The sequence below is a fragment of the Eurosta solidaginis genome, chromosome 4, assembly GCF_040869045.1.
Source record: "Eurosta solidaginis isolate ZX-2024a chromosome 4, ASM4086904v1, whole genome shotgun sequence".
NCBI lineage: Eukaryota > Metazoa > Arthropoda > Insecta > Diptera > Tephritidae > Eurosta > Eurosta solidaginis.
The window spans coordinates 202,747,517-202,762,268 of NC_090322.1; the positions used below are offsets into that span (position 1 = coordinate 202,747,517).

General features: G+C 33.0%; 1 protein-coding gene across 1 annotated transcript in view; it reads right to left on the minus strand.

Moving 5' to 3' along the window:
* The window catches only part of upd1 (unpaired 1), a 37,415-nt gene that overhangs the window by 5,685 nt on the left and 16,978 nt on the right, over window positions 1-14,752 (minus strand). Inside the window, exon 4 of the mRNA XM_067779664.1 lies at window positions 5,698-6,368. Within this exon, the coding sequence (XP_067635765.1) occupies window positions 5,698-6,368 (671 nt within the window). The remainder of the gene's footprint in view (window positions 1-5,697; window positions 6,369-14,752) is intronic.

Below are 14,752 nucleotides of genomic sequence, written 5' to 3' on the forward strand. Positions count from 1 at the left end.
ACTCCTAATCTACTGCACCGATTTTGAATTTGTTTTGCACCCCGTATGTAGTTTCATCTAACTTGAAATATAGGATAGGGTATATCTCAGTTTATGGTCGCAATATTATTTTATTGCAATTTTTTATTTGTTTATACATAATATTAAAATGTTACGTATACGCAGTGGCACTCATATTTTCAGGTGGTGCGGATATACTTCCGTGTAATTGCTTGGTGTTTAATTAAACAACCTGATTTTCAATAAAAATATTATAGCGAATGATATCAAGTATAGCACATCCCAAGGCCCGCTGAGATGGTGGGGGGGTTTCTGAGGGGGACCGCGATTTAGAGGTACTATGACATTTTTTTAATTCAGGAGAGTCTTTTGTTGTATTTTCATACCCCTGGGTGACCAGGGTCTCGAGATATAGGCCAACACGTGGGCCAGTGAATGCCTAGACAGTGTTTATACAATATGGATATCAAATGAAAGCTGTTGATGAGTGCTTTAGTACAGAGTAATATATTATCCAGAAACGGACTGGGATTGGGATTAGGACTAGGACTGGGACTGAGACTCGGAGTGGGACTGGGACTGGGACTGGAATAAAATAAATACCACCCTCTGGGACAGGTAATAAGGGATGCAGAAGAATGAAAAGAAATTGAGAGAAGAGAAAAGAGAGAAGGAGATTGAGAAAGAGATAGAATGAGACGAAGATGGAGATAGATGAAGCGAAAAAGGCGGAGGGAGGTGTGAATAAAAGGATTAGGAAAAGTGAAGAGGAGGGAGGGCAGAGTCAGACGGAAAGATACGGAGATAGGCCAAATTTAGGACAGGACAACGTCTGCCGGGTCTTCTAGTAATAATATAAATATAAAAGGAAATCTAAAGCTAGAAAAGTTGTAAATACAGATATGAGCTAAAATTCACCCAAACATATTATAAAGCTTAAAGAATCAACCAGTTATTGGAAATCTTACAAAAAAAGATTATTCTGTCTTTTTTTGCAAACTTCCATTAAGTTCTTTTGGTTCTTTTATATCAACGGATGGTCACCGTAATCAGGGGTCATAGGTTACTCATATGCACTGTCCAAGGTTTGTGGTGTTATCCTATTCTAAAAAGATCACAAAAAGAAATTCACGAATTTTGCAGTGAATTACTTCGAGCTACAAATAAAAATCAATAATTTGAATGGAATATTTTTAAGTTTTATATAACATTTTCACTGGCCTCAAATGCATAATACCAAATGAGTCATTTGAACAACGGCCTCATTCGCATTTTGCTTAACCTTCCCTGCAAGACTCGACTGTGAGAACACCAACACAGGAACATGCTCGCACATAATTTATTAAACATTACTACGATGGAAAAAAGAAAAAAGTATCAAAGCTGAAAAGCATTTTGTGGTATCACTGTGAACTTGATTTTAAAAAAAAGTAGTTGTAACTGCTATCATATGATACGTCGTTTACCAACTGTGCTCTTGTCGGGTATCTTTTTGTAAGAAACTGTCAAAATCATATGTTCTTCAGATTTGTGAATAGCATTTACAGTCCGAATGTGATGAAATTCGTCATTTCAGAAATGTAATTTGTATCAAGGAATGCGCCGCATTTGGATTTTTTCATCCAAAGTGACGCATTTGGTGCAGTGTAAATGTGTTATAACGTTTGGAAAATCATGCAATATATTACACGCTAAGCAAAGATTTGTAAATAATTAATAATAATTAATAATTAAAATAATAATTAATTTTCCAACTTTTTCTCTATATGTAAAAGTCGCATCACGCTACCGCTCAGGAGTTAATGAAGCTCATATAGATAGTAAATATGTAGGTGAGTATGTTTGCAAATGAATATCTAATAATTAATTAGAATATTGAAAAAACCTAGGAACCATTTGTAATCAGGGATTGCAAAATACTGTTTTTGTTCAAAATTTAAACCAAAAAAATCATACTCAAAGGATGAAGTCACTCGCTAAAAAAAAACCTATTACGCTCCCTTTTTACACCGACTTTTGATAAATGGACTGATTCATAATTGATTCAAAAAAACTGCAGAGTAATTATTATTTTTTGAGCGTTTTATTCAACTCAGAAAATATGATTTTTATTTCGCTCCGTAAACAACAGTTATTTTTCGAATTTTTCATTTCGCTCAGAAAGTAACAGTTATCCTTAGAGTTCTTTAAATAATAATTATATTTCGTTTTTTTTTCTTCTTTTGGCTCAGAAGCTTTTATTGTTATATAAAAATAAAATTTTCATTTATCGAGCGAAAAATATAACTCAAAAAAAAAAAAATATTAAAAAGCAACTTTTACAATAAAACTGTTACGTTTTAATTGTTACGATCGCTGCTTAAAATGAATAGATATAGTGTTCGAAATAAGGTGATATTTATGTGTGCACATGTGTGGTTATAATGAGTTATAATATTGCTATACAGATACAGCAGGGAACACGAAAATAGCAGTGGTTTTTTTTTTTTAATTTCGTCAACTGAATTCTTCTTTTTCACTTTCGATAGCTTAAGAAAACACTTTCATGAGTTTTGTAACTGAAATTGTACAAACTAATCTTAAATCAGTTTTCAAATAAATTCGCGAAAATTTTAGAGTTTACTGAATTTTTTTGAGTGCAACGTTATGTAACCCATTAAATTTTAGTCTAGAAAACTACAAGTTATAAGCCACTCAAAATTCGTTAGTTTTTTCCCAAGGCTAAAATTTTTATATGAAACAAATCTAAAAGACCCTTCTAGAGAGTAATTCAAAAGTTCCATAACTTCTACTTTTTAGAATTAAAATTTTGTGCGCTACAAAATTGTGTACGCAAAAAAATTAGTAAACCTTAAATTAAAATTTGGAAATTTTCGTAAAATATTCTGGAATTTTCTAATATTTTTGAAAAAATTTTTGATATTGGTTGGCATAATTTCTTTTGCAAATTTAAAGAGTTTTTCTCTTAAATTATCTAAAATAATAAAAATTACATAATTGACGAAATTAGATAAAAACTGACACTGCTATTTTTGTGTTCTCTGCTGTATCTACCTATGCTGTGTGCGCCTATGTGGAGGGTGTGTGCGCTCAGTTATCGAAATTAATTGAGACTGCTTGCTGTGTTGACTAGAATACTATAACTATCAGATTATGTGTTTTTTGTTGTTTTTACTTTTATTGTTTTTGTATTGTTTAAATAAAATGATATGCATGAAAGTGAGAGTGAAAAATTCATAATGAAATGAAAATTGAAGGTAGTTCAGTTAAAAATACTCAATACAAATTTAAATGTGCCTTTGAGCTTGCTATATGTGTGCATATATGTAAGTGTGAACATGTGTTTTACAGCTGCTTATCATTGAACTTGAACTTACTTAATTGTAAGATAGGCAAAAATATGTAGGAAAAGTAGATACGAATATTTGTATGTGAACTAACTTTTATGTGACATAATTTAATAAAAATCTATATACATATGGGGAAATCCGCCAAACTTTGGTTTTTTTGGAGAAAAAAAAAATTTTTTTTTGAAACATGGTAACACGCAATTATCTTTTTGTTAGGAAAGGGGTAAATTGGAGCTATAGTGCATCGCCGTTACTCGTCTTACATAATGCCTCAAAAAGATATAGTGAAAATATCGAAAATATATGTATATAAATTGAAGTCGCAATATTAAATATACATTTATTGCAATACAAAATATGGAGATATATGCAACTGTTAGTTATATAAAATTTTTTTGATACACGATAACCGGTTTTGTAGATATCGTTAAAAATATAAAACCAAATATTTTTTACTGCAAAGTTTCCAACACATTTATTTTAACACCTTTCTACCGATTCTTTTGAAACTTTAAAAACATAGAGATAAGTGAACGTTAAAAAAGTTTTAATACCCGAAATCCGGTTTTGGAGATATTAATAAAAATATAAACCCGGAAATCCTTAAATTTTTTTACTTATTTAAACACTTCTTAACCGATTGTGTTGAAATTTTATCAGGATGTACATATCTATGTGGGGTATATTTGGTAAAATTTTGTTGATTCCCGAAACCCGGTTTTAGAGATATCGGCAAAAATATGAAACCGGGCAACCGTCAAATATTTTTTTACCTGCAATATGGATATCAAACAAAAGGTATTTTAAAGACATTTAACTTACTGTAATTGTCATATCGATATTCCCACATCTTAAGGCTATTACATGAAAAAAGTTATGTAAGCACAGTACTCACTAAAACATTAATATTGTACACAGAGCAAAGTTAATTGATTTTTTTTTTTTTTTTTTTTTTAATTTTTGTACCAAATTTGTGTTTATTTTCATTTACTTTTAAATAAAACCTGGTTAAAAAAAAACATGTCTACATTTTTTGGCGATTGGCAATTTTTGTCGAAAATTTCGTATATTTGCCCCATGTACGAACATCAATAACTCTCCTTGAGTGAATATTCCAAGATGAGGCAATTAATGGTATACTACTGTGATGTAGAGAAAAAATTAACAAACGGATATGAAGTAATAAAAGTAAAATTGTAGCTATGCCCACAAAAAATATGCTCCTGAAAAAAATTTACGCAACCAAGCGCTTCCACTTTTATGCCTCTACCTTCAAAACTGAAAGGAATCAAATGTGAAGCCTTAGGTATTTTTAGTCCCTGATAGCCTATTATAGTACGTAATCCAAATTTCAATACTCAGTTGCCTCAAAAAGCTATAAGCAAAAAACTGTGAATATTGAAAATAACAAAAAAAAGTATCGCTATTTTGATTGATGATAGTTTTGAGTATTGCCTCAAAATTTTATCGAAAAATTAAAAAAAAAAAAATCAAGTGTAAAAATCGACGTTTTTTACGTTTCGAAGTTCTGCAAAAACTTACTATTAACTTTTTTGATTTTTAAAATCATCACATCGGATAGTAAAAGGTCAAACTTAATGTCCTTGTACTTTTTTCTGACCTTAAGTTATTTGACCGTGTGTAAAACCCGAGTATCCAAAAAAGTAAAAGTTTTTGGGATTTGCCCATATATGACCAGCGTAAATATGTTTGTAGTTGTTATATATTACGTAGAAAACGTTGTTGTTGTAAAATGTATAGATGTTAGTTTTTAGCATATTTAGTACATTTTTTAAATGAATTATTGTGGTTGCTTAGCTTGAAAAAGTTCATGAGGGGTCTCTCTCGTACTATAGTTTTAGACGCTTTTTATGGCAGCCGCCATAGTTTGAAGATAATCTCATCACAAATCATACCGAAGGCAACGGTTTGGCAAACACTTCCAGTGCAATTCTGCTGTGAATAGCTTCTCAACGAAAATTTATCGTGCCAAGTTAAAATTACTATTACGTACGTAAGGGTGCGCTTTTAAATATATGTATGTCATTTTTTTTGGTTTTTCAAGTTTCTAAAACTACGATTATGTGCTTCGAATGCAAGTCCGTACCAAAAAAAATATGTATATAAAGTACGACTATAATATTTAATTGGAATACCTTAACAATGCTTATAAAATAATATAATTAATTTTCTAAGCTATATGACGTAGGAAATATATATGAAGTTTTGTTTCCCTCCTAAGAAACTAAGTAACATGCGAGAAAACTGAGGGAAATCTTACTGAGGCTGCACGAAATTTAATATAGATACATGTGTATTACTAAATATTAGCTTAACAACTGCTCACCGCGTGCTGCGCGCATGCGCTAAGCGCTGCTGTCTTCTCTTGTTAACATCCCTACTACTACTCGTTGTCATGCTCTGACTTACACGTTTCATTTGCGCTAAACGTTGTTTGTTACGCTTACCGCTGTTATTGATGCTACTACTACCCCTACTACTGTGCGCCAGTGCTGCTGCAGACGATGTCACATCATGCCGCGATATACTGCCAAAATGCTTTGATACCTCGTTGAATGACTTTGAATTTTGCGCCAATGCTACTTGTCCACGTCTCTTTGTCTTTTGTCGCAGCACTTTCCACATTGTTTCCAAAAAATCATAATAATAATATTTTACCCACATTAAATCGATTGTATTCGCTTCTTGTAACATTTTAGGATTACGTTCGGCACGTCGCTTTGTATAAAGTTTTAAGCGTTTATTCATTTGATTGCGCGTCACGTGCGGTAAACGATTGAAACCGCGCATTGCTCGTAGCGCTGGTGTTGTACCATTTATTGCGGTTTCCAGCTCACACAACATACGACGAGCGCTAAAAAGTAATAGTTTCAATTCACGTGCAGTACTATTTTCACGTTGCAATTTTGCCATATCCCAAGCGCGTTGAATGCGACGCAAATAAGCGAATGAGGCGACATATGATTGTATGTTGCGATACCAACGTTTGAGTGCGATCTGCAAAGAACAAGGTAAACAATCGTTATCGTACATTTTTCATACATGGTTTCTCTTAATATAGTACCTAGTAATTAACTTAATAAATTTATTTGATTAAGTACTTTGAAAAAGTTAAATAACGCCAACTTAGGATGGCCAAGACGACAAAGATATTCGACCAAGTCCACATTATTTTATTGAACCATTTTTTTGTGATATAAGTAAAAATACTAAATAACGTTTATGTGATACTCTAATGTTTTGATGCGCTCACAAATAAAATAATTCAAAAATAAACTATTTCAATAATCTCAAATCTCCCTACGTATGTATGTACATATGTCTACATATTTATAAAAGCAACCACAACTTTGACCTGCCTCAATGCGCGAGCTTTGAACATCTGAAAATTAGTAACTGAGCGCCCTGAAGAGCGCTTGTTATCAGCATGGCACAACGATACAAGGTGGCAGCATGGGACAGCTGATTTTAAGCTTTTTTTATTTGATTTGATACATCAAAACACGGCGCAGTACGATTTTGACATTTGTCCATCGAATTTACAAAAACAAAGTACATGAAATTTTTATTTATGTTTGTAGGTATGTCACCATGCTGCCACCTTGTATCGTTCCGCTATGGTTATCAGTAAGCAGCTTCAGTGTTGCCAGATGTACTGCATTCAAAACCAAAATTTTTTCTTAAAAAATCCTTCGACCTATGTGTTTGTGTTTATTGAAATACAAACATGCACGAAAAAATCAACATTTTTAAAATATTCAGGGTTCGATTCGAGCTCAAGGCCAGAACAATAATTTTTTTTTTATTAAGAATTATTGCTTTTTTAATTTTTCTATAATAGAAAAATTTTGTTTTTGGAATATTAAATAGAAAATTTTTCAGACAACCTGACAATAAAATGAGCAACCGATAATTGTTAACAGTGATTTTAAAACTCTTCTGTGGTGTGGTGGTAGTGCTCTTTGCCCGGGAAAAACCAGCTTAAAATCTTCGCATATGTAAATCGCACCGAGTTTTAATTTAATTTAAAAAATTCTAACTTAAAACGCATTTAAAATTTCAGGAAGTTTCTTTAGCTTGTCCTAACAATACTCAGTCAATTTGCTTGACTGACTTCCTAAAAGGATTTATTTTACTTTTATGTTCACTTCATTGTCCTTTTAATACTGGTTTAGTAAATTTCACCAATAAAATTGCATAGTCCGCCAATCTTTTCGCAGTTTTGTATGTGACAAAAGAGAATACGATGCCCGAAAAACTACATAGCTTTAAGAGTGGTCCGTGTATTCAAACCCTGATTTATGGAACCAGTAATGGTGAAAATTTCAAATTTTCCACAAGTTAGATGGTTTTTTTACTATGGCTTGGAAAGTATATGCAGCAGTTGAGATTGGCTTTAGTTAGTCATTTATCTATAGGTCATCGAAATTCTTATCTTCTCAATGCTAACTAATGCATCGTCTGTCAGATAAGTGCAACAAAATGTATTAAAAAAGTCAGATGATTCATTCATGATAAAAACGAAAATTTCAAATGAAACTACTTAAGTAGTCAAAATATAAGTTCAAATGAGTTAAAGTAGTCAATCTCATGTAAACTGTAATAGAAGGAAGATGGGGTGAACACCACGACTTCCCTCTCTTGACAGTCAGAAAACTTTTAAGCGAGAAAAGATGGGCATCATACTAAAATAAAACCGCCAAAAGCAAAAATTCGGTTTAGTTAACAAAAAGGAAAATAGATTGCTTGCTCAAGGTTAAATATCATTACAAACAAGTAAAGGTGTCTAAGTTCGGGTGTAACCGAATATTATATACTCAGCGTGAGTTATAATTGCACATTTCATTTCAGATAAATTACTTTTCTACATAACACGTGGCACCGCCCGTTTAAAAAAAATGTCTCCCCATTTCCTCTTACAATAAAACTTGATAAGTGAAATATCATTGATTCAAAACTATTTTTTGCTACGTTATAGCTTATTATTCTAGTCTACGACCCTTTTCAACTTGTTTTATATATAAGTTGCCCTCGTCTTTAACCGATCCCGTCCATTTTTAGTAGAAATATTTTCTACTATAGGGAAAATTTGTGTACCCAATTTTATTACGATCCGTTAATTTTTCTTCGAGTTATGCCTCCCGAAACATAGAAAATTGCTTAGTCATAAAAGGGGCGGTGCCACACCCATTTTTTTTTAATTTAAGGTTTTTCCTATTTATTGTTATAAATCCACTTGGGATATGAAATACCATTGATATAAAGCTCTTTTATGCAAAGATATAACTTATTTTATTCGTCCACGACACTTTTAAGAATCTCTTATATAAGAGTTTTTTTTTATTCCTAATTAATAATATTTGTAAAATTGATTTTATCACAAGTGGCCGGTGCCACGCCCATTTTAAATGATTTTTTCAAATTTTTATCAAGAGTCTCAATATCAGTCCAGACGACAAATTTCAACATTCTAGGTGTATTATTTACTCAATAGTCAGGTTTTGTGTTTTCCAAAATTTTATATATATAAAAAGTGGGCGTGGTTATCATTCCATTTCGCTCATTTTCAACACCAATCTATTCTGGGTCCAGATAAGCTTAAAAAAAATCTTACTCAAGTTATCGTGTTAACGGACATATGGACGGACGGACGGACGGACATGGCTCAATCAAATTTTTTTTTCGACACTGATGATTTGATATATGGAAGTCTATATCTATCTCCATTCCTTTATAGCTGTACAACCAACCGCTATCCAATCAAAGTTAATATACTCTGTGTGCAAAGCACGCTGAGAATAAAAAGAACACGCTCATAATATAAGCAAAAACTTGGGCATTTAAAAACTTTATGAAATAAAATTATCACTCGAATACATCTTGCAAACTCAAAAACTTTAAAAAGTCTTTATTGAAAAACAAATACTTTAGTATGGCAACACTTATGAGCGCCAAAACTCGCGCCCTCTCAATTCGCTGAACTCATTTCCGTATAAATTTTATTCAATTGAGCACTTTAATACACAAATTCACCAGCTGCGTGTGTAACTTTCAATCATTGAAATTATTATTCCTTTGTGTACACAAAAATTTATTGGTAATTTATGGCGACGGTAATCGTTTATTACCATTTAAGCACAAATAATTGTTTTTAGTTATCCATAAAACGAAAATTAAAATTGTGCACTCATTCATGCATACTCCTTTTAAAGGATTGGCTAATTAGTTGATAAGTTGTCAGCTGAGTATTCCTACTTTGTTACACGCACACACACTTTATCAGTGAACATATGAGCAATTAGGTGTTCCTTGATCTGCCACTTTGTTATTTTGCAATGAATTAGATAAATATCAATGTTAGCAAATCTCGAAATGGTTCACAAAGTGGCTGAGAAAAAAACGTGTTTATCAAATTGTATAGTGAAAAATTTTTTGAAATTTTGTATGCTGGTTGAAAATAACTAGTTTACAGTTTCCCCTCAGGTCTTATTTTTCAATTAAAAAAAAACTGCTTTTGTAAAATTTTGAAGAAAACCCTGCAAAGTAAAAGGACCTTCCATTTAACTCGAACTTATAATTTAACGTAAAATATGACCCTGTCCAGCAAGCAGACAATTTTAAATGCCTTTTTTAGCGCAAACCACGTGTTTATAATATGAAATACATCATCAATATGGAAAGTGTAGATTTGCAGCTGCACCAACATTTTTTTTCATAAATATAGAAGCACCCCTATGTAGATATTAAGATGTACTGCAAAAATTGGTTTGTTGTTTGTTTACGAACGCTGATTCTTTTAATATTTATCAATATTAAAGCAAAAGTTTGCTATTTATTTAGGCTCATTCCATTTCAAGACACCCGGTCCGCGCAGAACATGATTTTTGATTTCGATGAAATTTTAGTATGTTGTTCTTTGGTCAAAATAATGAAACACGTGTTCTTGTTTTGCCTAAAAAAAAATTATTTTTCCGAATTTATCGGCAATTGAATTCGATAAAATGCAATCGATATTTTATTCACCTATTTTTTCAACGGTCAAAACTTTGTCAAAAATTAACCAATTGTCATGATTTTTTCTTTGAAATGTTCGTTTTTACATTTACTTTTACATAAATTTATAAACAATATCATATAGTCTAAAAAAAATGTTTCAATATTTAGTAAAAATTAATGACTTTTTCAAAAATTAATATTTCAAAAAAAGTTTATTTTTTTTTTTTAACTTTTTCTATATCGAGTAAATAAATAAATGTAAGGCCCGATAACCACCGAAGAGATTTTAGGCCAAGCTTCTCTTCCAATTTGCGTCGTGCTCCTCTTGGTTTTTCCCTACAAATTGGCCGGACGGGACCTACATGTTTTATGCCGACTCCGAACGGCATCTGCAAGGCAGATGAGTTTTCGCTGAGAGCTTTTCATGGCAGAGATACACTCGGAGCGCTTGCCAAACACTGCCGAGGGGCGACCCCGCTTAGAAAAAATTTCTTCTAATTGAAAAACCTTATTTCTAAAATTTTGATATTGCTTTGCCCGGGGTGTGAACCCAGGGCATACGGTGTCGTAGGCGGAGCACGCTACCATCACACCACGGTGGCCGCCTTCTGTATCGAGTGAACAGTTTATATTTCAACTTGGGTAAATATCTATTAGCCAAAACTCGTTTTTTTCGAAATATGAATTTTTTAATATTAAACTATTTTTTCGCCATATATTGATGCAATACAGCACAAAGGGCTGCCGAAAGCTTAGAATTAATTAAAATAAAAAAAAAATAAAAAAAAAATTAATTAAAATATCACATTTATTATTGAAAACATTATTTTGTTGTTTTTTTTTTTCAGAGTTATATTGATTTTGTAACAGGACATGACAAAGGTGACGGTGTTGGAAGTTTGGTGAAATATTTTCCATTTTTTTTCCGAAGAGTGACTTTTTTTTATGGAAGAAAATCTGAAACGCTCTACGGAAAAAAATGTCAAAAATAAATGCTAGTTTCAAATATTTATCACTTGTACTTAATTTCGAATTTTTCGAAAACGTTTTTGAGATGCGTTTGCATAGATTCAGTTGCAAAATTCTTATTTTTAAATTTTGTCTTAAACTATTGAAAATAAAAAAAAAAAACTTAATTGAAAAAATTAAAAAAAAAATTGGATGGGCTACAAAACTGCACATTCAAACAAATTTAAAGAACTTCATATAAAAAATTCGAAATTTTCGAGAAATTATGTGGAATCATCGGATAATTTCGGCAACGTTTTTGTGACTGGTTTGCATAGTAACAGAAATCTTTTCTTATAATATCGATAGAATATATTAAATTTACTTAGTTTGAAAAAAATGATACTGCTTTTCCTGTTCGCTACTGTATGTACCCCAGCGGGTTAGGGGGTTAGAATATACCCGATGTAGGTATGCCTGTCGTAAGAGGCGACTAAAATACCAATTGGATTCAAGGGGTTGCGTAGCGCAACCCTCTCTAGGGGTCGCCAGCGCAATATATAGCTTCGCCAACCCAACTGTCAACCTCACCTATCCGTGGCGAATCCTATTTCATTAACAACCGAGGCTCTTGCGACCCCAAACTCCTCATGGATGTAGGGAGTGGGAGGGCGGGATCGCCTATAAGGTGGCATTTGGTCATAAAAAATCGTTTCGAGATGGTCGGGCATAGTACCGGAATGTACCGGACCTACATCCGGCGAAGGACCATCAACACCGATAACACTCCCCAAGGCCTCGGAGTATCCCTATTGCTACAAGAACAACAAGAACAACAAGCATTTTCCATAGGAATACAACCTCCGAACATATAAAAGTATCACATAGTTTCCTTTTAGATTTATTTCACTGTATATATGTATATCTCACCTATTTCCCTTTTACTTTTTTTATGATTTCGCTACATCATTAGCGCTGTAAAGTATCCACACGCTAGACGTGGAATGAATCATAGCAAATATATAAAGTAAATAAAAATAAAACAACACTTAAATCGATAGCAGGCACTTGTTCATATAGCAACAAAAAGCTTATTGGCATATGCTTATCCATCAGACGCGTACATATGTATAATCATGCTTTCCAAATAAATTTAAATTTTGGGTTTTTCTGCTGCCTGTAGCGTTAATAAAAAGCACAGTGAGCCTATGAAAATATCTGACGTCATAATATAATTTTTGTGTCAGATGAGCTTTACCACTTTCACAACTAGTAAAATTAATAATTACGCATAAAAATCAGTCATCAGTTATTGGTATCATTGGCAGTTCTTTGCACTGTTAACGCAACCATTTGTTAGCCAAATCATACCTATTTTTGAACGTACATACATATGTACATATGTGGATGACCAAAGCGCATGAAAAGGGGCACGATTGTGATAAGATAACATTCTCAAGCGATGACAATGACTTATAATTATAAGTAATCAGTATTTAACCAATATTTAAATTTATAATCATTTATCAATCAGCAGATTATAATCAATGGTATTTATTAAAAGTAAATAATATTACTTAGTATTAGTATTTAGTATTTTGTATATACGAAGAAATAAGTACCGCAAGTTAGCTTTCAGTTACGATTACCTATATATGGGTATAAACATTAGACCATTTCAGGAAAAACATTTTTCAGATATTACATATCACGATTAACCAGAATTGAAATTCAGTTTATAACGTTTAATAAGCGATATCCAAGAACAAAAACTAGGTTTTCTCAGTGAGTTGTATTTTTTAAACAAATTTTTCGGTTGTTGTTGTTGTTGTTGTAGCGATAAGGTTGCTCCCCAAGGCTTTGAGGAGTGTTATCGATGCGATGGTCCTTTGTCGGATACAGATCCGGTACGCTCCGGTAACACAGCACCATTAAGGTGCTAGCCCGACCATCTCGGAACGATTTAAGTGGCCACATTAAACCTTCAGGCCATCCCTCCACCATAGCCTCGTCTGTTAGTAAAACAGGATTCGCTGCGGTTAGGTGAGGTTGACAATTGGGTTTGGAGAATCTATATATTGCGCTGACAACCTGAAGGGTTGCGCTACACAGACCCTTGAATCTAGTATTTTAGTCGCCACTTACGACAGGCATACCTACCGCGGGTATATTCTGACCCCCTAACCCGCTGGGGACAAATTTTTCGGTCTTTTACAGTGATCAATTCTTCTTTTTAAATGTGTTCTCACATTCACCGATATCGTTTAATGTGATTTATTGCCTATGGTTTTTTTAAAACTGTTACTTTGCGACCGAAACAGGTTCAAACCAGACAGACTATATCCCTATAGTAGATTTTTGAGGTCAAGTAGGAACTTTTTCCGGGACCTTGGTCATTTCATTTTGAAATCAAGGCGGAACTTTTCGGGCATAATTTTGAGAATGTGATGTTAGTTTTGAGAATGTTGGGATTATTTTGATTTTTGTCAGTGTTGTTTTGGGTAAAATTTCAAGATCAATTCAAAGACTGTTTCGGAAATATGTTGGGCTATTTTGATATCACTTTGAGATTATTTTGGGTTTTTTAAAGTGTTAGGAAACATTCCGACATTATATGCACGACTTGTTAGGGCTTGTTCCGAGACTTTTTCGTGATTATGTGTGTGGGATCATCAGCCGCCGTGGTGTGGTAGTAGTGTGCTCCGTCCACCACACCGACGATCCTGTGTCCAAGCCCCGGCGAGAGTAAAACAAACGCACCTAAACAAATTTTTTCAAACGCCCCTCAGCGGTGATTTGGCAAGCACTCCGAGTGCTGCCTTGCAGATGTCGTTTGGAGTCCGATTAAAAGATGTAGGTCCAGTCTCACCAATTTGTAGGAAAAATTAAAATGACCACAATGCAAATTGGAAGAGAAACTCGGCACAAAATCTCACATCTCTTTATGTGATCATCTTGGAATCCTGCCGGAGCCCTTTTGAAATAATTCTGGGACTATATATGCGCTTATATCCCGCACATTTCAGCACTAATAGGAAAATTTGATTTATGAACAGTTATCGGCTATAATTGGCATGTCATTACTTTGTTATCAACATGTTATCGGCTTGTTATCGATAAAAATTGTTACCGAAGATTTTTCGTTATATTGTTGGTGATTTATCGAAGTTTTATCGGTTTATCGATTTTTTATCGAAAAAGTACCGGTTTTTTATTGATAAAATAACAGTTTGTTATTGACCAAATACCGATATGTTATCGAAATGTATCTCATTACCTACATAAATATATGCATGCTTTCATTCCGCTTCCAAGATAGTCGCGTATATGCAGGGAAATTTGTAGAGACCATGGTATGGTTCTCCTTCGGTGGCAACCCTAAAAAAATAGTTGTTTTTTTTTTTGTAATATATATTAAATTGCATTTCCTTTCATGG